Here is a 24,258-nt window from a genome sequence, read left to right as displayed (position 1 = left end):
AACCCATACCCGGTGCCAGTGGTCAGCCACGTGCTGGCAGCCCTGGCGGGGTCTAAGATTTTCGGGAAGTTGGACCTGGCACAAGCCTACCAGCAGCTCCCGGTGGACGCCAAAACGGCGGAGGCACAGACGATAGTTACCCACAGGGGGGCGTTCAGGGTGAACAGGTTACAGTTTGGGGTCAGCGTGGCTCCGGGAATCTTCCAGAGTATAATAATAATAATAATAATAATAATAATAATAATAATAATAATAATAATAATAATAATAATATTTTATTTTTATATCCCGCCCTCCCCGCCGAGGCGGGCTCAGGGCGGCTGACAGGCATGGGAATCCCATGAATCATAAACAACATAAACAATTTTAAATATCAATTACAGTAAAATTATTTAAAAGTTAAATATATAATAAAATAGGTGCTAAATGCTGTAGTCGTGATATCCACAAGATGACTAGTTGTCCATTCATCAAATTAGTCGGGTTCCATCTCAAAGGCCAGCTGAAAGAGACATGTTTTGCAAGCCCTGCGGAATTGGTTCAAGTCCCGCAGGGCTCGCACCATCTCCGGAAGGTCGTTCCACCAACGAGGGGCTATCACCGAGAAGGCCTGCTCCCTAGTGGCCCTCAGCCTGGCTTCTCTTGGCCCAGGGATTGTCAGTAAGTTCTGTGAGCTGGATCTCAGTGCTCTCTGGGGCACATATGGGGAGAGGCGGTCCTTTAGGTAGGCAGGTCCTCAGCCATATAATGGATGGTCTCCTTAAAGGGATCCCCGGAGTCCAGCCGTTTTTCGACGATGTTTTAATCGCCGCCCCGGACCCCGAGGAATTCCGCAACCGCCTCCGGGAGGTGCTCCGCCGTTTTCAAGCCGCTGGACTAAAAGTTAAAAGGGAGAAGTGCATGCTGGGGGTGCCGCGGGTGGAGTTCCTGGGATTCGCAGTGGACGCGGAGGGAATCCACCCGACCGAGGAAAAGACTAGGGCCATTGTTCAAGCCCCTGCCCCCACGTGTAAAGCGGAGCTACAGAGCTTCTTGGGAGTCCTCAATTTCTACCACACGTTCATACCCCACAAGGCGGCCCTCGCCGAACCCCTACACCGGTTACTGGACAAAAAAGCTCCATGGGTGTGGGGGAAGAAGCAAGCCGCCGCCTTCCAGGCAGTTAAGGACGTCCTGGTCTCCAACGCGGTGCTGCACCACTTCGACGAGCGCCTACCGGTCATCCTGGCATGCGATGCATCGCCGTACGGGGTGGGCGCTGTCCTGGGGCACCAGTTACCGGATGGCCGGGAGGTCCCGGTCGCATACTACTCACGCACCCTGACTTCGGCGGAACGGAACTATGCGCAAATCGACAAGGAGGCCCTGGCCATAGTAGCGGGGGTCCATAAATTCAACGATTATTTGTATGGGCGCCGGTTCACAATAGCGACGGACCATAAGCCACTTTTGGGTCTGTTGGCCCCAGACCGCCAAAACCCCCAAATCCTGTCCCAGAGGGTGTTGAGGTGGAATCAATTCCTCAACTCGTACACCTACACGCTGGTACACAGGGCGGGCAAGGCAATGGGTCACGCGGACGCTCTCAGCCGGTTGCCGCTCCCTGACACAGGCCCCGATCCAGCCCCAGCACACCAGGTCATGTCAATCGAGTCACTTCCGGAGCAGCCCCTCCACGCGGCGGAGGTGGCTAGAGCCACCGGAAAAAACAAAACCCTAGCACGGGTGCTCGACTGGGTGGTGAGGGGGTGGCCAGAGGGGGACATGGGGGAAGAGTTCAAACCCTACAAAATGCGAAGGGAGGAACTCGCAGCCCACAAAGGGTGCCTACTATGGGGGAGCAGGGTAGTGGTCCCCCCCCCCCTCTACAGAAACGGGTCTTGGAATCACTCCACGAAACACACCCAGGCATAGTGAGAATGAAGGCCCTGGCCAGGAGCTACGTATGGTGGCCGGGGATGGACGGGGAGATAGAGAACTGGGTCCGGAGATGCAGCACATGCCAGGAGTCGCGGCCGGATCCACCCAGCGCCCCGGCTACACGGTGGGAGACCACAAGGAAACCGTGGTCCCGGCTCCACATTGATTTTGCCGGGCCGTTCCAGGGACAGATCTTCCTAATCATTGTAGATGCATACACAAAATGGTTAGAGGTCATCCCCGTAGGGTCTACCTCGTCAGCAGCAGCCATTAGAGCACTACGCAGGGTCCTGTGCACCCACGGTATTCCGGACACCATAGTCTCGGACAACGGGGCAGCGTTCACCTCGGGGGACTTCCAGGCGTTCCTCCAGAGGTACCTCATTAGACACATCCGGTCAGCTCCCTTCCACCCGGCCACCAACGGCCAGGCCGAGCGGATGGTCCGAACAACAAAAGAGGCCCTGGGCAGAATAGTGCAAGGCGATTGGGACCACCGGCTAGCCGCGTTCCTCTTCGACAACCGGGTCATTCCAAACCCAGTCACCGGGGTCAGCCCAGCCGAGCTCCTCATGGGACGCAAGCTCACCACAAGGCTAGATCGGCTAAACCCCGACAGAGCCCCCGACATGCGAGGGTCCCCGGAGGTCAGAGACGCGGCTAGGGGGTTCTTCGCGGGGGACCCAGTGTTCGCCCGCAACTACGCTTCAGGCCCAGAGTGGGTAGCCGGGCGGGTACTACGGGTCGTGGGTTCCCGCCACTACGAGGTATCCACCGAGGGGGGCCAGATCCTACACCGGCACATCGACCAGTTACGCCGCCGGACTCTCCCAGAGGTACCCACGGAAACGAGGGAGGGGGCAGGGTCCGAGGGGCACCCAACGACCCCTGCACCAGCACCACGGCCACACACACCGGCAGAGGCGGACCAACCCTCGGACCCCGACCCACAACCCACCAACGCTCAAACCCCCGGGGAAACCCCAGATGCGGAAGTAGCCCCGGCACCACAAGCAACTCCTAGGTGTTCAACACGGGAGCGCCGGCCTCCCGCCTACCTCCAGGACTATGTCACTAACTAAGGGGGGAGGAGTGTAGTGTATGGCGTTCGCAGAGCGCAACCAGTTCATAATGGCCACAACAGCAGAATGACATCAGTCCATCCCAGCCGCGGAGGTAACTGAGAAACATCCAGGTGCCTCCGCGCTGGGCGCAACGATCCACCAATCACAGCTTGTGGCGGGAAATACGGCTGGTCGGCATTGGACCGGCCAGCAGGAAGAATAGTCCGGCAACTGTATATATGCGGGATCCGGCCCGCGTGCTCGCTCTCTCCATCTTGTATTGTACCATGGAATAAACTATGTTGCCCTACGCTCGTCTCCAAGTCTGGTACTTTACAAGCACCAAAGTCTAGCACTACCTTGAAAACCTTTATTTCGATATGGGCTTTCAAAAGCTTCTGGGCACTCCAGAATGCTCACAAAAGCTCCTATTGGACTAAATGTGGCTTGCCTTTAAGGTGCTGCTGGACTTTGGTTTGATTGCAGTTCTCTTGAGGCAGAAAAGCTCCAGAAATATAGCTGGTTGAGCTGTTCTCCTTCAGCTTAAAGGTAAAGGTAGTCCCCTGTGCAGTTGTTTCTGACTCTGGGGTGACGTCACATCACGACGTTTTCACAGCAGACTTTTTATGGGGTGGTTTGCCATTGCATTCCCCAGTTATCTATACTTTACCCCCAGCAAGCTGGGTACTAATTTTACTGACCTTGGAAAGATGGAGGGCTGAGTCAACCTCGAGCCGGTTACCTGAACCCAGCTTCCACCGGGATCGAACTCAGGTTGTGAGCAGAGAGTACTGCAGCTTTACCACTCTGAGCTTAGCCAGTGGCAATATCCTTGCTGGGCTGAGAGCTCTTCCAGTTCCTGTGCAGTTCCCCACAATGCTTTGCCAGCACTTTCTCCCCTCCTGGCCTCTGGAAGCAGTTCTGAGTGGGGGGAGGGCTGCCACATTCCCTCCTCCTCACAGCTGCTCTCCTGTCTGAAGAAAGTCGGCTGCTAAGTGTCTGCCTTGAACATTGTTTGAGAAAGGGTAGAATGCCACTTTTCAGGCGGGTGGGACATCTTCTTTAGGAGAGGGGCCACGACGACTCAGTGGTAGAGAATCTGCTTGGCATGCTGAAGGCCCCAGGTTCAATCTCCAGCATCTCCAGCTAAAAGGTTCAGGCAGGAGGTGATGTCAAAGACCTCAAGCAGCCTGAGACCCTGGAGAGTTGCTGCCAGTCTGAGCAGACAAGGCTGACCTTGATGGACCAAAGGTCTGATTTGGTATAAGGCAGCTTCACGTGTTCTCCTCATATTGCAGTACTGTGTCTTTGTGCCTGTCCTGCAGGGCGAGAGTCATGCCTGGGGAAGAATGAGAGATCTTGTGCGAAAGTCCAGGGGACGCAACCAGAGCAGACTGGGGCTCTCCTCGGTGGCCTTGAAGAGGTCCTGCCCTCAGCTCTATAGGTGAGCAGTCTAGGATCTGAGGGCTCTTTTGAGCTGCTGGCAGGTGCGGGGGGGAGGAATTTCAGGAAGACCATCTCAGTGCTGCGCTGTCAGAGAAGCTAGTGAGCTGCAGGAGCTGGGCTTGGGTCTCTTGAGTATACCCAAGTTCAAAGCTGCTCTCCTATCTCTCCATCCACCCAGGAATCAGTAGGCACCTGAGATAATTTCGGTAACTACCTCTCCCATAAAACTGGCCTATTCACTTCTCTTAGAGTTAATTGTAATGTTAAGGAGTACTGGATATTTAGAATTCTAAAAGATGACAGATTTATTTATTTTATGGTTTAAAAACACATGTTAGCTGCCTTTCTACCTTGTGGATCTCAAGGCGGCTTAAAATATAAATAAGACAAAGTTTATTTTTAAAAATGCATAAAAGACCACAATTTAAAATATCCAATGAGGACTGCCAATAAATGAAAACTTTTAGTCAAATGTGGCCCATCATTGGCTGCTTCTTAAAGATCAAAAGTGTGTGTTGGGGGGGGGGGGCAGACATTCCATAATTGTGGGGCTGCCAGGAAAAAGGCCCTGTGTCATGTGCCCCCCAGATGAGCTTCTTTGGTTGGTGGGACATAACTATAAATAAATAAGAACCATAGCAATAATAGGAGATGTGCTGCTAACTCGGTCTGGTCCCCAGAGAGAAGTGTGTTCTGTGACTCAACAATGACCTACAGCTCATGGACTTTTCTCCTGCCTCCCCCAGCACCTTTTCCCAAGAGGGATCTCCGTTTCTGGCTCTGGGGATGGGCAAGGGGGGAACAGCTTGTGTTGTTTGGGGTTTTCAGTGCTGTGAGCCCCACCCAGAGTCTCTGCGGCTGGGGACTGTGCCAGGTAGATTCCAGGAACAGGCTGCAGGTGTCTGTCGGTTTCTGATGGGATGAATCACTTGCTTGCCCTGGCTCCCTTGTGGCATGGGCACATCAATAAGCCAAATATATCTCTCTGCACATGGGAGTCTGCAAAGCGGGCCAGCTGTAGCTGCAGGGATTTTTTAAATTAGTTTTGCAACTGGAAAGAAAATTGGGCCAGCCCAGACCAGCTTCCTGCTATTGTTTTCACAACTGAAAGAAATGCGAAGCCGGAGGAGATCAAAAGAGGCCCTCTCAGCAGCAGCAGCTGGAGATGACATAAACACAGCCCCCCCCCCCCTGCTGAGCTCAGGGCCTCCCCAGCTTCTTGCTGTTGTCTACGACACCCCCCCCTCCTGATTGGGTTTCAGGTTCCTCTGAGCAGCTGGGGGCAGGTGAGGGGGCATACTGGTGACCACCATGAGTAACCCCCTGCCAGCCAGCTGATTGGTGGGGGGCAGGGAAGTGTTTCCAACTCTGGGTTGGGAAATTCCTGGAGATTTGGGGATGGAGCCTGGGTTTTGGGAAGCAAAGAGGGGTTTTATACTGCAAAGCAGCCCTTTTCTCCAGGGGAACTGATTTCCATCATCTGGAGATCAATTGCGATTCTGGGAGATCTCCAGGCCCCACCTTGCTGGCAACTCCAGGCAGAGGCCAGGGATTCCCCCCCCCACACACACACACACTCCTGCAGCTCTAATTTCAGCAGGCAGAGCTGACCCAGCTGCTGCTGGTCCAAATCAGCCCTTTCCCATCATCCCATGGGAAACCATGAGCTTTTCCCACCTTGGATTTTAATGTAGGTTTTTTTTATCATTTCATGGAAGCATTTTACTGTTTTTGGCTTTAAGAGCTTAACTAAAAAGTGTTTTTTTTAAAAAAAAATCAAACAATGAACAAGTGCGGAGAGTTGCGTTTTTGAATGCACTGATGTAGGAATTAAAAGATAGCTCCCTCCACAAAAAAGAAAAGCGTAAACAAGCAGGAGGTGTGCTGAAATGCTTTCCCTGAGAGGCTAGACATTTTTGGAACTTTGAAGAATGCAGTTCCCGCCCCCGCACTCTGAAGTTGTGGTGGGGCCTTCAGTCTCCCCCCCCCTACCCCATAACAAGCTGCACCCTCCTTTGGCATCTGTTGTGGGCATCAGTTGTGTATCTGAGTGAGAACTACATAGCCTCCCTCTGGAGTGGGAAATTCCTGGAGTTCTGGGGACTGAGGGCTGGCAAGGGTGGAGCATGGAGATGTCCTAGAAGGATAGCTGCTAGAGTGGGGCCGTGGCTCAGTTGCAGAGCCTCTGCTTGGCATGCAAAGCCAAAAGCTCCCTGGTTCAGTCCCCAGAAGCATCTCCAGTTAAGAGGATCAGGCAGGAGGTGACGTGAAAGACCTCAGCCTGAGACCCTGGCTGGAGAGCTGCTGCCAGTCTGACTTTGATGGACATCAGAAGAGCCCTGTTGGATCAGACCAAAGGCCCATCTAGAAGAGAATTCTTTTCACACTTGAAAGCCAGTTTGGTGTAGTAGTTAAGTGTGTGGACTCTTATCTGGGAGAACCAAGTTTGATTCCTCACTCCTTCCCATGCAGCTGCTGGAAAGGCATTGAGTTGGTCATAACTCTTTCAGAGGTGTTATCAGAGTTTGAGCTCTCTCAGCCCCACCTACCTGTTGTGGGGAAGGGAGATTGTAAGCCACTCTGAGACTCCTTTGGGTAGTGAAGGGTGGGGTATAAATCCAGTCTCCTCCTCCTCCACACAATGGCCAGCTAGCTTCCACCATGGGTCTGATTCAGTATGAGATGCTCCACGTGTCTAAAGAGATCAGTTCCCCTGGAAAAGATGGCAGCTTTGGAGGGTGGGCTCAATGGCATCACATTTCTGACGAGGTCCTTCCTCTCCTCAAGCCCCGCCCCATCTCCACTCCCAAATCTCCAGAAATCTCCCAACCTGGAGCTGGCAACTCTAGCATGAATGGAACCAAGCTTTGATCCCAGAACCTAGCCTTTCCACTGCTTGAGTTTAAAGGTTGGCAAGGAAGGTTTGGGGTTCAAATCCCTGCTCAGCCACAAGGTTCACTTCAGGGGGGTGCACTGACCATTCAGCACCTCCCAGCTTCACAGGACAAGAGTGAAGGAGAGGGAGGGCTACTCTCTGCTCTGCTCCTGAGCCTTCTGGACAAGGGGGCTGAGCATTAGCAGGACAGATCTCGTGCTCATGCTGGCCTGTTACTTCCCATGCCTCTTTTCAACACTTTTTGTTCCAAACCGAGTTTTGTCTGTGGCTGCTTTGTCCATTCTATTTGTGTTTGCTTGACAGTCACCACAATCTGTTTGGGAATGTTAGTCTGGGTGGAAAATCCCAGGTTGTCGCTGTGTTCTGCTTCGCACCCACAGAGTGTAACGCATGGCATCTCCCCCCCCCCCCCACTCTGTGCATTCAGGCCTGATATTGCAACTTTGGATCTGAGCCAAGCGGAGAGGACCTCCATGATTGCTTTGGGACTGAGCTCAAGGAATGAGAACACCTGGCCTTTCTGAGCAGAGGGGCTGGTGGGAGAGGAGCCCCCCTCCAGGGGCTGTGAGGAGGATGTTCCCCTGCCCTTTGGGCTGCCTCTTGGATGTTGGTCTTAAAGGTCACACTGGACTCAAATTTTGTCGTGTTGCTTTGGATCAACATGGCGACCCAGCTGAAGCAGCCGGGTTAGTTCAAGGGAAGAGGAGAGCCCCTGCTGGAGACCTGAACCTCCACGGACACCTTAGCAGCACTTAATGGACCAAGGAGCTGGAGGTGAGTGAAGGAAGGAAGCCCCTCAGAATCACTTCTTGGCTTGAGTGGAAAAGGGAAGGTGAGAAACAGGATTTCCCAAAGACTCTGAAGAGAGCAGCTCAGATGCGATCTTTCCGCAAATGGTTTTCATCTGCCAAATTAGTAGTTAGTCTGCCCAGTGGCTTACTCAGATGTAATATAATTCTTTTATGATCTGTAGAAATGCTGGCAATGAAAACCCAAACCAAAAACATTTATTGATACCTTTGTATTCTGTGCAGTTCTGCTTCAGGGATGAGGACGTTTTGTGCTTAGAAGGTTTGGTCCTGTTAACAACTCTGCTCCTATTTGGCAAAGGGAGGAAAAGAAATTATGATAACCCCATGTTTCTTCATGAATTTAAAATGTGTATGTCCAAGGCTTTTTTGGTAGGAAAAGCAAGTCCAGCAGGAACTCATTTGTATATTAGGCCACACCCCCTGGAAGTACCATTCAGGAGGTTCCTTTCCACAAATTGACACAGAACAGTACAGTGCCCATAGCTGCATTTCATGGATGTGTGCTCTCACACAGCCTAATGAGAGACCTTCTTTCATCCCCCAGCATGACCAGAGAGAGAGCCATGTGTGGTGGAGCGGTCAGCAGCAGGCCCAGCTTCTCTCAGGAGGGGGCACTGGTGGGCAGCTCCGCATCTCTCACTCTCTTCACAAACCCATTGGAGGCTGGAGGCTGCAGAAAGGATGGAGTGCACGGTCTGGGAGCGCATGGCTACCTAGTGCCTTCCCTCTGCCAGAGACCATTTTTTGTGCCAGAGCCCTGGCCAATCCAGCTGGAACTGCGTTTCTGGGCATTCCTGCTCAAAAAAAGCCCTGTGTATGTAAAAAAATTGTCACAGGCTGGGTGAAGTTGGGAGCAAAGTCCAAGTCCAGTCCAGGGTTGAGCCAGGGAGTTCCAACCAAAGCCAAGTCAGGTAGCCAAGTCAAGTGGTGAAGAGCAAGGTCACTGGGAGCTGAGGGTCAGAAAGCCAGAGAGTTCAAGCAGGAGCACAAGAGCTGGGGTGGGTGCTAGTCCGGATGCAGCTTGTTGCTTCCACGGAGAGCCCAGCCCCAAGCAGGGGCTAAATGGGCCTCCAGCGATCCTTCAATTAGCAAGCAGTGGGGCTTCTGTTAGTACTCAAGGCTCAACAACCACCTTCCCCGCAGGTGTGCGTCCCTCTGGTGGGTCGCTAAGTCTTGGTGGAGTTGCTCCTTCAGCCAAGCTACCTATGGGAGTGAGTCTGGTGGGCTTTCTGCTTGCTGCTGTGCCTCTTCTACTGCTGCTGGGTCAGGTGTAGGGAACGCTGGCTCAGACGGAGGCAAGCTGTCAGCTCCAGGAGTGTTAGAGGGGTCAGCTGCAGGGTCTTCTGTAAACTTGGGCAGGGGTCCTGCATGGTCGTCGCTGCTCATGGCAAAAATATTGATCAACAAAGTTACTTCCCAAGCAATCTCAGAAGGGGAGAAGGGTTAGGCGGTTCTAGAAAAATCCAATGAGAATTCTGTAGCACTTGAAATGCCCGCAAAACTATTGCGGCTTATGCCTTTGTGAACTAGAGGCCACAGTGTCAGGTGAATGACTTCTTACCTGAACAGACAGGTATGCATGAGGATATGCATGCAATCACAGGTACAGACTGAGTGTTGTCATCAGTGGCCACCACTTTTTGGCACTAATCTTTCAGGGCTTGTACTGATTTCCCTTTTTTGGAGCAACAGAAGTAGCTTTCCTCTTAGTCACGCCAGTTCTGATCCTGTGGCTGTATCGTAATGGTGCTTTGAACATAACAGTAAAGGGAAGAAACGTGATGGTGTGTTGGTGGTAGTGAGCTAGCCTGTTTGTTTCTTTAAAGAATCAAAACAGCCAAGTGTGCTGGGCGGAGGTGTAGGGGTAGCGAGGGAGGCAGAGAGAGAAAGAGACAGAAAATTTGAGGTAGAAAAGGTTCTGAAAGGGCCACAGGAGAGGAGCTGCTTGGCTTGAATTTGCCACTTTCCCTGACATCATGAATACTTCCGCACTAGAGAAAGGAAACTGCTGGTCTTGGAAAATAAATCTCCCCCCCCCCCCCAAAGCCCCAAGCTACAATGACAGCACAGGCATTATTCAGTAGGAGCCAGGACAGTCAACAGAGTCATTTTCACACAAGCGTAAAGGAAGCGGAGGGCCTTGTGATGAAAGGGAGACATTGCATACCCCCAGTCGCCTGGAAGGACATGGGAGTGATTTGTACACCTCACATTGGGAGACAACTTGCATGTGATCTATTGTATCCCCTTAAAAAGGAAACAGCTATAATAGCCTTTAGAGCTGCAGTGGACGGAGTCCCTGAATGCTTTTTATTTTGCTGCAAAAGTTTCTGTATCTGAAATAAGCAGAAATGGAGTTCTTGCAACATACAATAATAGTATTTTGACTGAACACTGAACCAAGACGGGAAACAAAGGACAGCGCTTTGCATTCCCTGGGGTGGTGTAAATAGCCATAAGTTATCATTCTAAATAGATTTTTCTGGGGAAATAAATCCCATTTTGTCTTACTTTCTTGCCAGCATGTTTAGGATTGCTTCTATGAAGAGCATCCTCTGAAGTGATCAGAGAAGCCTCAGGCTGGAATTCACTGAATACAAAAACAAAACAAAGAAAACCCTGTAGGGGTCAAAGGTTGATATATCAAACAGGAATTTTGCTTAGCTTTTTGTCAGCTAAGAAATATCAGAAGAGCCCTGCTGGATCAGAGTCCAGCATCACAGTGGTGAGTCAGTTCCTCTGGACAGCCAACAACAGGACATAGACTTAAGCCTCCCCCTTATATGTTGCCTTCTGGCTCTGGGATCCAGGGGCTTAGAGCCCATGAGTGTGGAGGTTCCCCTCAGTCAGCAGGGCTACTAGCCACGGAGAGACCTCTCCATGAATTTTTCAGTTCTGTTTCTAGGTAGGAACAATATTTTGAGCAGGAGATTGCCCAGGACATGTCTCTAATCCAGCATTTGCTCAGCTTTTGATTCCCCGCCCTTTGTCCGAATTTCAGAGAGCTCTGGCACAGGCTGCTCTCTCTCATACCCATCTTCTGTGGCTAGCAGTGTCCTGGCTTTGCACAGAGAAGACCTCCTGTTCCCTTTTCAGCTCCTCCACGTAAAAGGAGGGCCGTGAAAGAATGCTAAGACCCCAAAGATAGGGTTGCCAGCTTTAGCTTGGGAAATTCCTGGGGATTTGAGGGCAGTGTAGGGAAAGTTAGAGATGCGGGAGGGGCTCAGCAAGGATGTGATGCCACTAGGATATTTGAACAAAGTTGGAGTCCAGTGGCACCTTTTATGATCAACCGAGCTTTATTCTGGGTATAAGCTTTCGTGTGCATGCATGTTTCTTCAAATATACTTAAACAGAAGTTCATTAATGATCTGGAGTCCAGTCAGAGATGGGGGGATGGGTGGACACCCAAAACATGGGTGGCTCAGCAGCTCCTGTCACTCCCCCCCCCCTTACTGCTGCTTGTGCAGCTCTTGGGTCTCTCTGCTCCCTGGGGCTGCCCACCTACCCACAATCCCATCATAGCTCAGCTGAGCTTCCTTCCAAATGGAGTGAATGATGAAACAGGTCAGCTGTATTGTTCTGCAGCAGACTGAGAAAGCTGCCCTCAGAAGCTGCTCTCTGCTCTTCTTTGCCATGCATGTCTCCAGCAAAATGGAATTCCTTTGCGAATGACTGAAGGTAAAAATTCAAGCCAGGCTCTGGGTGAGTGTGCATCTGCCCAGGATAAAACACAAAGGGTTGAGATTTTTACCCCCTCACCCCAGCACATGTGGATCCTGGTATGTTATGGGGAATGTCCTATCAAGGCAAAACCACAGACTTGGACAACCTTTGCTACCTTGAAGGATGAAGCCCCTGCAATTGCACATGGAATCACAACACAGCATTTGACTTGCAAAAATGTTCTAAAAGCAATGTAAGCTGATAAAACATTTTGTTAACTCTTATATGCATAGCTTTTACTAAAACGGACTTGCCTCCTTTTTATGTTATATATTCTCATAAATATATTTATATAATACATACTATACTGTATATTAAAATACATGTAAGATGCCTGCTGAATGCAGCGAGATGCCTGTTCTCTTATTGCATGTGTTTGTTCTCACAACCTGAAGTAAGGAAGTGAAATTCCTCTTCCTCCGCACCCTGTATGTATCGCAGAACACCACACACACGGCACTGAGAGATCCCCCCCCCCCAACTGTGCTGAGCTGGGAAGCTTAGCTGCTCGAAAAGGGGGGGGCAGCCTTCTGTGGTGGGGGGTGGGGGGATACTGGCTCTTGCTCCATTATTCACGTTGGTTCCAAATTGTCCAGGAAAGTTCCAGGGGTGTTTTGGAGGGAAACGTGCATGAGGAATTTTTAAATGGAAAAATACTGCGTGGGGGAAATGATTAAGTACCACCAGGACTCTGTTTGTAGAAAAAGCCCAGCAGGAGCTCATTTGCATATTAGGCCACACCCCCAATGCCAAGACAGCCGGAACTGTGTTCCTGCTCAAAAAAAGCCCTGAGTGCCATCTTATGTGCTTTGACTTCCCATTTTCTCAAGTTGCTTTTCTGTTTAAAAGTGATGCTGGGAGTTGCTTTTACTTGTTAAGAGGTCATGTATTTCGCCTCTAAGGTTGAATTTTCAGGGCCCCTTCAAAGCTCTTTTTGGTGCTTCTCCACTTACTGTGCTCAGTTCTAAACGAGCTTCCCGTGAGTTTCTGAACTGATCAGTTGCCATGCAGGGCGGGTGATTCATAATTCCATGTCAAGCTTTATTGAAAAGTGTGTGTGATTTCTGTCTTAAGAACACTCTGTCTTAATGTTCTTCAGATTTTATGACAGGCACATTAAAAAGCTGCCCCCCACCCCCATATCCAGATCTTAAAGGTGCCTGACTGGACTCAAACTTTGTTTTATTGCTTCAGACTAACACAGTGACCCACCTGAATCTATTCTCAAGAATTACTGTGAATCAGCCCTGATTCAGATTCAGAACTAGAATAGGACTACTACAGGCCATCCTACATTGGTTGAGGTGACTGTGGAGACCAATGGCGGGCGGGGGGGGGGGATGACCGGCCTGGGGATTCCAGTACTCCTGGGGAGGGGAAGATATGACGGTGGGAACAGATTGAAATGTAATGAAAGGCGGTGGAGACATGTGGGTGCTTGGCCCGCTTCCAGTCTGTGTCCCATCCCAATGGTGACAGAGTGGGGACAGGCTGAATTACCCACCTCGTCACTGGTGTTATGCAATGCCAGGTCCATAAATAATAAGACCTCAATCCTTCAGAACTTCCTGTGTGAACAGGATATGGACCTGGCATGCGTGACTGAGTCCTGGGTACGCGATGAGGAGACAGTAGCCCTCTCCCAGGTAGCCTCCCCAGGATACTGTCTTTCACCAGTCACAGACTAGCGGGCGGGGGTGGGGGGAGTGGACTTGTGAAAGAGCGAAAAAGTATTGGCAGATGATCCAACAAGAACTTTCTAGGAACTTGGGATATGAATTCAAGAAAGCTGCAGAGACTTTTCTGTTGGGATTACAAGTGGAAGAATTTCCAAAAGAAGATAGAACTATAATTTGGTACTTGCTTTCAGCTGCTAGTACACTATATGCGGTTATGGAAGCAAGAAAAAATACCAGAAAAATGTGATTGGATTGTAAAAGTTATGACATGGAGTGAGATGGACAAATTAACAAGAACTTTAAGATACTATGATTTAGAAGATTTTAAAAGGAAGTGGGAAAAATTTAGAAGTTATGTAGAAGACGAGTGGAAAGTAGAAGGACTTTGGACAATTTTTGATAATGATTAAACTTTAGAAGAAGAATATTAATTTCAGTTCTTAGTAATTAACGGTACCTTTTAATGTTAGTAGTTTGAGTAAATAACACTGGCAGGGGTCAAGTAATGGGGGGAGGGGTGATTAGAAAGAAGCATATGGGATAGATGAAAAGAAGTTATTAACGGAAATTGTTACCATATGTTATCAATAAAATTGTTTAAAACGAAGTGGGATGTGGGAGAGGGTTTGGCGACCGCCCAATGCACCAGCCAGCACCTTATCATCCCTGATGGAGGCCGCAACAGGCTGGGCGTTGGAACAACCAAGATTTTTAATCATGGGCGATTTCAACGCCCATGCCAATGATGCGAACTACAATTGGATGACGGACCTAGTGTCATCCATGGCTACGCTAGGACTCTCTCAATTTGTAGCTACACCCACACATCAGGCCGGGCACATGCTGGATTTGATCTTTGCGTCGGGGGTTACAGTGACCTGAATTACTGCAGATGCAGTGCCATGGTTGGACCACTATGTCCTGAAGGCCCACATTGATGTACCACCCCAAACCCATTTAGGCGACAAGCGTATTTTAGCTTGACCAAGGAACCCCTAATGGACCCAATACAGTTCCAGAGGGAACTGCGGGACTCCTGGCCCCCTGGCAACTCGCTTGATGACATGGTTGAGTTATGGCAAAATCGGCTCACCATGGCCATTGATGAGATTGCTCCTCGGCACCCTCTGCGCCCCCACGCAAAGATGGCACCGTGGTATAATGCGGATTTGCTACTGATGAAATGGGGGCTCAGATGACTAGAGAGGCAATGGCAGCAGACTCACGACGAAGCAACCAGAACATCTTAGAGAGAGTATATGAGATGGCAGTCAAAGCCACAAAGAAAGTCTACTTTGCGGCCAAGATTGCATCCGCGAATTCATGCCGGTGCAATTATTTAGTATTATTCGGACTCTTACAACTCTGCCACAAGGCAGACCAAACCATAGGGCATTGGAAATAGGCTGTGAGGCTTTTGCGACATTTTTCGCGGATAAAGTCTCGTTGCTCTGCCGCAACCTCCCTGCCACAATTGAAACAGTAAGTGAACTTGAGACTCCGTGCCTGTTTTCGGGATCGGCTTTAGACAGTTTTACAACACTCAGCTTGGAGGAAGTTGACAGAATCCTCGCAACTGTACGCCCAACAACATGCAATTTGGACCCTTGCCCATCCTGGCTGATTAAAACATGCCAGATGGAGCTCCAATATACTGTACGGGATATTGTAAATAGGTTCCTCTCGGATGGGCTTTTCCTAAGACCTCTTAGAGGCAATAGTCCATCTTGAAAAAACCAACGTTAGACCCGGCCAAATTGGCACACTACCGGCCAGTCCCAAATTTACCCTTTTTGGGTAAGATTATCGAGAGGGCTGTAAGGAAGAGAGATTTCTGAAGGACGCTTCTGTTCTAGACCCACACCAGTCCGGCTTTTGCCTGGGCCATGGAATGAAAATGGTGCTGGTCGCCTTAGTGGATGATCTCCAGCGACAACTGGATCGAGGCGGGTCAGCAGTACTGTTGTTGTTGGACCTGTCGGCGGCGTTCGACATGGTCAACCATCAGTTGCTGGTTCACCGCCTCACCAACACGGGGATTCAGGGGTTGGCCTTGCAATGGCTTTCCTCCTTTCTCTGTGGTCGGGGACAAGGGGGGCTATCGGGGGATGATCATCCCAGAGGCACCCGCTTAATTGTGGGGTGCCTCAGGGGGCGGTGCTTCCCCCGATGTTCAATATCTCTATGCGCCCCCTTGCCCAGATTGTCTGGAGATTTGGACTGGGTTGCCATCAGTATGTGGATGACGCTCAACTTTATCTGCTGATGGATGGCTGGCCTGCCTCTGCCCCAGAAAATTTGGCCCTGGCGTTACAAGCCATGGCGGAGTGGCTCAGGTTGAGTCGTCTGAAGCTGAATCCAACAAAGACAAAAATCCTCTGTCTGAGTCGCGGTGGCCTGGGAAGGGAAATCCCTCTACCAGCCTTTGATGGGGCGCCACTGATATCGGTGCTCAAAGTCAGGAGCTTGGGGGTGCTACTGGAGCCCACATTAGCTATGGAGGTCAAGATAGCAGCCACTGCGAGATCCGCCTTTTTCCATCTTAGGCGGGCACGACAGTTGGCTCCCTTCCTAGAGCACAGTGACTTAACAACAGTGATTCATGCAACAGTCATCTCGAGACTAGACTACTGTAATGCCCTCTACATGGGGCTGCCCATGTCCCGAATCTGGAAGCTGCAGCTGTTGCAGAATGCGGCAGCCAACTGCTGTTGGGTCTCTCTATTCGGGACCATATACAGCCGGGGCTATGGAGACTGCACTGGCTGCCAATAGTATTCCGGATCCGCTACAAGATGCTGGTTATTACCTTTAAAGCCCTATATGGCTGAGGGCCTGTCTACCTCAGGGACCATCTCTCCCCATATATTCCCCAGAGTACTCAGATCTGGATCACAAAATCTATTAGAAATCCCCGGGCCGAGGGAGGCGAGATTGAAGGCTACCAGAGAAAGAGCCCACTGGTGGAACCAACTCCCAGACGATGTTAGAACCTTGCGGGACCTTGCCCAATTCTACAAGGCCTGCAAAACAACATTATTTCGAATGGCCTTCAACCAAAGTATATAGATGCCTAACATCATGGCATGGAATTTAGCACCAAAACTGTTTTAAAATTGCATTAATTTAAATTGTAAATTGTTTAACTTTAACTTACATTATTGTAATTGTTTTTATTGTTTTACTGTTTTATTGTTGATATTCAATGTTGTTAGCTGCCCTGAGCCTGCTCCGGCAGGGAGGGTGGGATATAAATACGAAAAATAACATAAATTCCTCGCAGAAGAACATTTTCCAGCCCCCCCACACAAAAAATCCACCCAGAAGAGGAACACCTTCCTTTCCAAGTGTTCTTTATTATGCACAAAGAAAAGGACAGCAGGGAGGATGCTCTACTAGCCTACGCTGCTGTTCCCGCAACACTGTGCTTCACTCTGCACTGGAAGCTTCCAGACTCACAAATGGAGTGTGGCTTTCCAGGCCACAGGAATGGCCATGATCCAGCTCAAACAACTTAAGATCAGGCAAGCAGGGATGGCAGCTCTCAGAGTTGCAGAAAAAAGGGCGTTATTGGGGCGGAGGAGCTGAAACCATGGCTGTGAGCGGTGGCTTGTGGATCAGCTCTCAGTCGAACGTGTAAGAAAAGGGTAAAGAGGCCCAGTATCTCCAAGGAGAGGAAGGAAGACATTTCCACTTCAGGAAAGAACAGCTGTCCCTGTTCCAGGAGTTTTGCCACAGTTCTGGTCAGGAGAATGTCACTGTATGCATTCTGTGAAGCCAGGGATGTATTTTCGGACTGCTGGGGCATCCGTGAAGAATTCCAGAATGGGAAAAAAGCCCATTATAGAAAGGGCTTCCCTCATCGTTTCTCCAGTTTTTTGTACTTTGCTTCTGGAAAAAAAAAAAAGCAAACCCCCCCACCCCCGTCAGTGCAAGTCCCAGACACGACAGCATCCTGGTGGCCCTTGGGAAGGAAATCTGAAATGCTGGAAGGTCCTAGTTGGGTCTGCAGCATGGTGTGCTGAGGTGCTCTTGTCCCCTCCCACCCTATCAAGTGCTGAAACTGCAGAGCCCCTACCCTGCCATGGCTGTTCCAGCACTTGAAAAGGTGTGTGTGTTGGGGGGGTGGGGGAATGACACGAGCATCATACTGTGGACCCGAGCAGGACTGGGCCCTCACCGCATGTTTACATGACTTCAAAATGGCAGCAGCATTCTCATGGCAGCCACAATGAAACCTTCACATCTAGTTTGGCCCTCATACCTGGAGTCAGCAAGTGAACCATTTCAGGTACAACTTCAAGGATCTCTACTTGAGCCTCTGGAATTTCCACCACCCTGCTCTGCAGAAATCCCATCAACAGCCTGGCCAGACATTTCAGGTGTGCCTCCCAGGGAGGACAGTGGGAACACTTGCAAGGGTTAGTCAAGCAGGCGGCTCAGAACCCCCTGGGCTCCTGGCAATCCTAAGCTGCTGTGGGAAGGAACGGTTGTCCTTTGGATGACCACAGGTTGAGCTCCCACAGGCAGCACCACTGTGGCAGGAAGCCTGAGGATGCAGACACTGTGATTACAGCAACTGACACACAGCCCAGCCCCTCCTTTCAGAGCAGGTGTCCCCAACGCGGTGCCTGTGGGAGCCTGTCAACGCTGCTCCTGGTGCTTTGAGAAAGTGGGGCAGGGCAGCAGAGCTTGTGATGGGCAGTGCAGATTCAAAAGGCATCCTGTTAAGCAGAGTTTCTGCCTGATATCTTGAAGAGGTGCGATCAGAGTCATTTAGCGCCTGTCTGCCTGATCTCTTCTGGCTGGCTCCACCTCCCACTGGCAGCTGTTTTGTGACTGGGCCCTCCGCCCCACATCGGAATTCCAAAGGTGCTTGCAGGCTCAGAAAGGTCGGGGACCCCAGTTTTCGAGGGGGGCTGACAAGAGCACTGGCAGGCCCCAATACCCTCCGTGTAGGGCCCCTGCCTGGTGTTTCTTTTATAACCCCAGGTGGAGCAAACCGGGAGGCGGGGAGGGCAAAACTCCCCCCTCCTGCATGCTGGCTTGGAGATGGGAAGAGGGGGAGGGGTGGGGTCCCCAGTTGCCCACCCACATCTGAAGGACGTACCAAGCTTCTTTGAATAGGCATCCAGCTTGTAGGCCGCCTGCTCCAAAGCTGCCACTTGCTCCTCAATCAAATTGATTTGATCCAGGTACGGCTGCAAGCCAGCGTCTGGAGGAAAGGGGCACACAAAACAGCAGAGATTGCTTTTCACCTTTAAGAACATGACCAATATGCAGACTTGGCCACAGTTTCAAAACCACAAAAAGTGATGCCTCCCTCACTGGCAGTGGTTCTCCAAGATCTTTCCTAGGCCTGTTCCTAGAGAGCCAGACCCTGCAGATGCCACTTATTGATCACAAGACTTTCTGCAAGCAAAGCTATTATCTCTGTACAATCCTAACTCCTGTGCTGTGAATGCCGATGAGTGTGCAGCGGAGCCATCACCCTACAGAAGCCTCTGGGAGAGCAGGGAGTTTGTGGGTCGGATCCTGCCCAGATTTCTGAGGGTGCAAGGAGGCTTTGCCAGCGTTTGCCTATTTCTCCTTCGTAGGGCAGCCTTAACATCCTCTGAAATGTTGTTCTGGGAAGGCAGGGGACCCGGGAAGGGAAACTGGAGGTCTCCTATGTTGGGGAGGGGGGGAGGGGAGCTGGCAAAAATCAAGCTCCATTCCCTGGACTTCTGGAAACTGAGATAGGACTGAGCCCACAGACATAGCACTGCTAGCTCCTTATAATGCTCCAGTTGCCTTCGCTTGGATAGCCCAGGCTAGCCCAATCCCCTTGTTCCACCGCTTGCCTTGAAAACCCCACTGGGGTCAACATAAGTTGGCTGCAACTTGACAGTCCCCCCAAAAGCTTTAGTCAAAGCCACACGAGCAGCATGCCTAGCAAGAGCTCCCTTTTCAGTGCTTGTCACAGCGGCTCTTCTTCTTGTCTCTCGGGCCCACAGGTCTGGCGCCAGGGCACGAGGCTTCTGTGGCGCATGGCCATGATGCACTAACAGAATCTTGTGAAAGACTGAGGTTGAATGCAAGCCTCAAAACATTCAAATGACTTAGTCTCTCTCATCTTACATTTCTGATTCAAGTCTTTCAGGTTTCTGCTGATGTTTATAGCGATATCTTTCATCTCCAGGTATTTCAAACTCGTGAGCTTGTTCATGTTTTCCAGGAGTCTGTAGTCTTCACTAGTAGCTTCATAAAGGGGGAAGAGGGCAGAAAGGAAGAGAAACAACAATTCAGAGAGACAGGCATTTTGTATGACACAGTAAGCACCAGGGCTGCTGTCTCAGTGGGTTGCTTGCCCAGTCACTCACTACAGCAGGCCTGAAAAACCCACAACAGTTCCAGCAAGCATCTTTTTTTAAATTTAAAAATGTAAAAGTAAAATTTAGCAATTCCAGCATTAGTTTACAATACATTCTTAAGCATTCCTCAAGATAAACTTTGAAACATAACTTTCCTATCATAAAAGACAAACATTAAAACATAATGACAGTCTAAATTACAGCTAGCGATTTTCCTTCTTCACCTTCTTCTACTTCATTTAGGACCTCTTGATATACTACTTGAAAAAATTATTATTACATGCTGTAAACTCAAATATCAGAAACCATTTAGCAATAAAATTAGACATACTGTCTGCAGAACTATTTTGAAGTATTCTTGCTGCTATTTCCCTCCTAATTAATCGCTCCCATATTTTATTACACCATAATTCTACTGTAGGGGAGATTTTTCTTTCCACCTAGTTGCAGTTGCCAATAAAATTAATTAACTCCTCTTTTGGAGTTCTGGTGTATAAGGCACTCGATATCTAGAACCCCCCCCCCCCATCCCCAGTTTGCACTATTCTTGCCAAAGTTTTCTAATCATGTCACAGCTCCACCAACAGTGATGGTAGGGTCCCAAAACACTACACTGTCTCCAACACCTGGGGCTGCGTTTGTTTATATAAGATTCAAACGGGTAAGATAATTACCATCTGTTATTAGTTTAAAGTTTAAATATCTTATATTTATTGTTAATTGTGGATAAGGGGATAAGGGGGGAAAGAGTAGATGACTGGGGAAGGCAATGACAAACCACCCCATTAAAAAAGCCTGCCTTGAAAACGTCGTGATGTGACATCACCCCAGAGTTGGAAACAACTGGTGCTTGCACAGGGGACTACCTTTACCTTTTACTTTAAAACATCCATGGGTCAGTTAACTGGAAAACTCCTCTTTTCTATTAAAAGCGAAGTCACCAGGGAGAGGAGAATACATGCCCAAGGAAGACACCAGATTTTCAGTGAACTCCTATGAGAGTCAGAAGTGCTCCTAGGTAAAGCACACCTTTGTTTAGGCTTCCCATAAGTTTACCTGTCAGTTCACCTGTGAGGTAAATGGCCATTTTGTTGAACATATCCTTACAAAGTTCATTGATATCTGCCTCTGCCGGTTCAGTGGCTTCTTCTGCTGTTTCAATACCAGGATCCTCTGTGCAGATTTGTAAGCATCATATAAAAGAGGGGGGAAGTTACATCACAGAGCCATCAGAGGGGTAAGTTACATCACAGAGCCATTCACCTGTAGCTGCGAGGTTAGATACAGAAAGTGAATGAGGCCATTCCTCAAATGCAAAGAATTTGGGGATGGTTTGAAACTCCTTGTTTTTTTAGCACAGAGGTTCTTTGTATTCTAGAGTTAATATTGCTCAATTATGCTGTTACAATTCCATGCAGAAAATCGGTAATACCCTAACAATTACAAATACTGAATATCAGAATATCAGAACAGCACTGCCCACATTGAGCTATTTCGCTTCACTACAACTGCCTGCAGCATCACATGCATCAGTCTCACTCAGTGGCCATTATGGTATCATTTCACTGTATAACTAAGAATTTGGTTTTGATTTGACCTGCACAGCCAATAAGGTGAATGGATATTGGGATTGTTATATGTATGTGAGTTTTTATTTCCCCTCCCATCACAAATCAACAATGTACTGGCAATGGCCTCCACGCATTGTTATTCTGTACAGAAAAGAGGAATCCACTGAAATGGAAAAAATAAAGCAGTTTCTTTCTTAGAAAACTTTCCATCCCACATCTCTGATTATGATTCTTTGATGGTTATATATATATATGGTTTGATCAATGTATAATGTATTTTCACCTACACGTTTGATGTTGCATGCTGATTTATACAAAAATTGGAAGAACCCCGCCCCCCCCCCCCAAAGAACACCATTATTCCTAAACATTACAAGGTCAGAATTAAGAGACGGATGCTGAGGACTAGATGTTTGAGAACTAGGAACATGTAAGAAACAGAGCATTAAACGGAGCAGTCAAAACACTGTTAATACAAACAAAACTACATTAAAATTCTCTTACGTATACCCACCACAGAAGCTACATTTGTGTATCACTGAGGTTTGTAAGAAAGCAAAGGAGTAAAATGACCTGGGGACAGCCAGGAGGCCCAAACACACTGGGGGGCGGGATCCTAGGGCCAGAGGCTACAGATACACTGGAGAAAGGAATGCATTCTACCAGCTGAGAAGAGAGCCCCCCCCCCCGAAGCAGCCATTTTAACTGGAAGGAGGGAGAACTGATCTCTGCAGTCTGGGAGAGCCCCAGGTCCCGCCTGGAGGCTGGCAACCCTACACTTGAACGAGCCCACTTATACCTTAAATAAGTTAAAAAGTTCGAAATAAAACGGCCGGCTTTGAGAGCCCCACGGGCTGCCCCTGCACCAAAGGGCCCTCCCCTCCCCTCCCCTCCGCAGGCGCCCAAGCGAGGCTTCCGAGGCAGCGCCTGCTTCCCCAGGCCTGTTGGCAACCCCAAGCACTGAGCACGCTTTTAAGGCACGGAGTTCCTAATTTTAAGCGCCCGCCCAGCACCCAAACAGATGCGCGTTGCACTCTTCACGCGTTCCGGGGTTCACACGGGCAGCCTCCCGCCCCCTCGGCGCCCCTCCTTACGCCTGGCGACAGGCGGCGGCCGACTCTCCTCCGGGGCCTCCTCAGGGGGCGCCGTCGCCATGACGACCAGCCCCCACCGCCAGAGAACGACGCTACTTCCGGGTACCCCTCGCCATGGCGGTCCCCTGCCCCGCCGCGCGCCTCTTGAGCACGCGCGCGAGCAGCCTGCTGGGTGATTGGCTGCGGGGTGTGGCTTCCGAGGTTGAAGAGGCTCGAGTGCTCTTTTTGCACCAAAGACTTCCGGGCGTTTTGGGACACCCTCCCTTTGTTGGAGTTGGGGAAAGAGAAGGTGAAAGAAATCATTTCTCTTTCGTTGCCGATGGCCGGAGATGCTGAGAGCCGGCCTCCGCGAACGGGGAGTGGGGTGGTGGGGCTGGGAGAACGGGGCGTAGCCCACGACAGCCTTGCAGAGTCTAAGACCAACAAGAGCTTAAGGCTGGGTATAAGCTTTTGAGTTCAAAGCAGGAGTCAAGCGCCACCTTTAAGACCAGCGAAGTTTTATTCAGAATGTAATTTGTGTTCAGTTACACTTTAAAGAAGTGAAAGCTTATACCCAGAATTAAACTTTGTTGCATGCATATGAAAGTGTACATACCCAGAATTAAACTTTGTTGATCTTAAAGGGGTCAAGCATAGGAATTTCAAAAGAACCAAGCAATGATTTATTCGTTTATTAATAATCCATGTTGTCCGGGGAAGGACTAGTCTGTTAGGGCTATCACGTGCACAAATCTTTTAAGTCTTGAATAAAGTCAATGGAACAAAAAATAAAGATCCGATTATTCTCACCCTCAGTGGTGACGTTAGATCCATGACCTCCTACTTAGCACCTTTCAGTGCAGGCCGTCCTCGTTTTCCGCCAGCTCCTCTTCCCAGGACATTTCACTCAGCTCGTCCAGGATGATGGTTTCCTCCTCGGTGATGGTTGGAGTGGTGGTGCTCCCTTTCGCCGATTCTCTAGCGCGAGCTGGGACCTTCTTCGGAGTCAGGGGGGGCCTCGAGGTCTTTCTGGGCAATTGACAGCCAGGTGATTAGGGTCCCCACATCGGTAGCAATTGCGGGGCCTTCCTCACATCAGTCTTTGCCCCTGACCGAGACTCACGTTCCCCCCTTTCCCCCTTGCTGCTGCTGGCGCTGTAGGGCCACTCTCTTCATATTGGTCTCAACCTCCCCCGCCAGCTGTACCCACCCCACCAACGTGGTGGGGTGCGCCTGCTGGAGGGCCTGATCCAGTATGCTCGCGTTCAGGCCCCTCTGGAACTGCTCTATTTTCATCAGCTCGTTCCAACCCCGGACTTTAGCCGAATTAGCTCTAAACTCAGCAGCATACTCATGCACCGACTTTGATCCCTGCTGCATGTCCTGCGAAGCGGTTAAGGCTCTGTCTCTTGCAGCAGGTCTTCGTATTGGGTGAGTAGGGCTTGCAGGAATGCCGCTACCGTATCCAGTTCTGGGCTTTGGGTCTCGTACATACCATCTCTTGGCAGCCTCTTTGAGCTTGGACCCCAGATAGTCTACCCTGCTAAATTCATCTGGAAACATGTTACCCCAATAGTGCATGTAACTATTGGCCTGGATAGAGAAGTATTCTACTTCTTCCGGGTCCCTGTTGAAGGTTGCATCGAGTTCCCTGCCCCTTCCGTAGTCACGGGGGGCTGGAATCGCCGGCGGTTGGGCCGGTACTACTGGTGGTGTGG

The 24,258-nt window shown here is 50.0% G+C and overlaps 2 protein-coding genes across 2 annotated transcripts in view; one reads left to right on the top strand and one right to left on the bottom strand.

Annotated features, from left to right (window-relative positions):
* Nucleotides 1–7,874, top strand: part of LOC132573468 (uncharacterized) — a 70,904-nt gene extending 63,030 nt beyond the window's left edge. The window contains exons 7-8 of the mRNA XM_060240957.1: nucleotides 4,310–4,428; nucleotides 7,754–7,874. Coding sequence (XP_060096940.1) covers nucleotides 4,310–4,428; nucleotides 7,754–7,850 — 216 coding nt within the window. The 3' untranslated portion in view covers nucleotides 7,851–7,874. The remainder of the gene's footprint in view (nucleotides 1–4,309; nucleotides 4,429–7,753) is intronic.
* Nucleotides 7,875–16,879: 9,005 nt separating this feature from the next.
* BLOC1S2 (biogenesis of lysosomal organelles complex 1 subunit 2) lies at nucleotides 16,880–22,753 on the bottom strand. The gene is made up of 5 exons (XM_060240986.1): nucleotides 22,562–22,753; nucleotides 20,953–21,069; nucleotides 19,664–19,783; nucleotides 18,654–18,758; nucleotides 16,880–17,434 (listed from the first exon to the last, which is right to left on the bottom strand). Exons 1-5 carry the CDS (start codon nucleotides 22,620–22,622, stop codon nucleotides 17,403–17,405), a joined length of 435 nt encoding a protein of 144 aa, XP_060096969.1. The 5' UTR covers nucleotides 22,623–22,753; the 3' UTR covers nucleotides 16,880–17,402.
* Nucleotides 22,754–24,258: the final 1,505 nt, after the last annotated feature.

Source organism: Heteronotia binoei, chromosome 6, assembly GCF_032191835.1.
Source record: "Heteronotia binoei isolate CCM8104 ecotype False Entrance Well chromosome 6, APGP_CSIRO_Hbin_v1, whole genome shotgun sequence".
NCBI classification, from domain to species: domain Eukaryota; kingdom Metazoa; phylum Chordata; class Lepidosauria; order Squamata; family Gekkonidae; genus Heteronotia; species Heteronotia binoei.
The sequence above is the reverse complement of the archived record's forward strand: the minus strand, read 5'-3'. Positions and strand labels throughout refer to the sequence as shown.

What these genes read in the sequence shown, in the direction of transcription:
- BLOC1S2 (XM_060240986.1), bottom strand. Translation starts at nt 22,622, where the DNA reads ATGGCGACGGCGCCCCCTGAGGAGGCCCCGGAGGAGAGTCGGCCGCCG. An exon ending in GCCGCCGCCTGTCGCCAGGC is followed by an intron (nt 21,070 to 22,561) that starts GTAAGGAGGGGC and finishes AAATCTGCACAG; the next exon opens with AGGATCCTGGTATTGAAACA. An exon ending in GAAAGACTTGAATCAGAAAT is followed by an intron (nt 18,759 to 19,663) that starts GTAAGATGAGAG and finishes CCTTTCCTCCAG; the next exon opens with ACGCTGGCTTGCAGCCGTAC.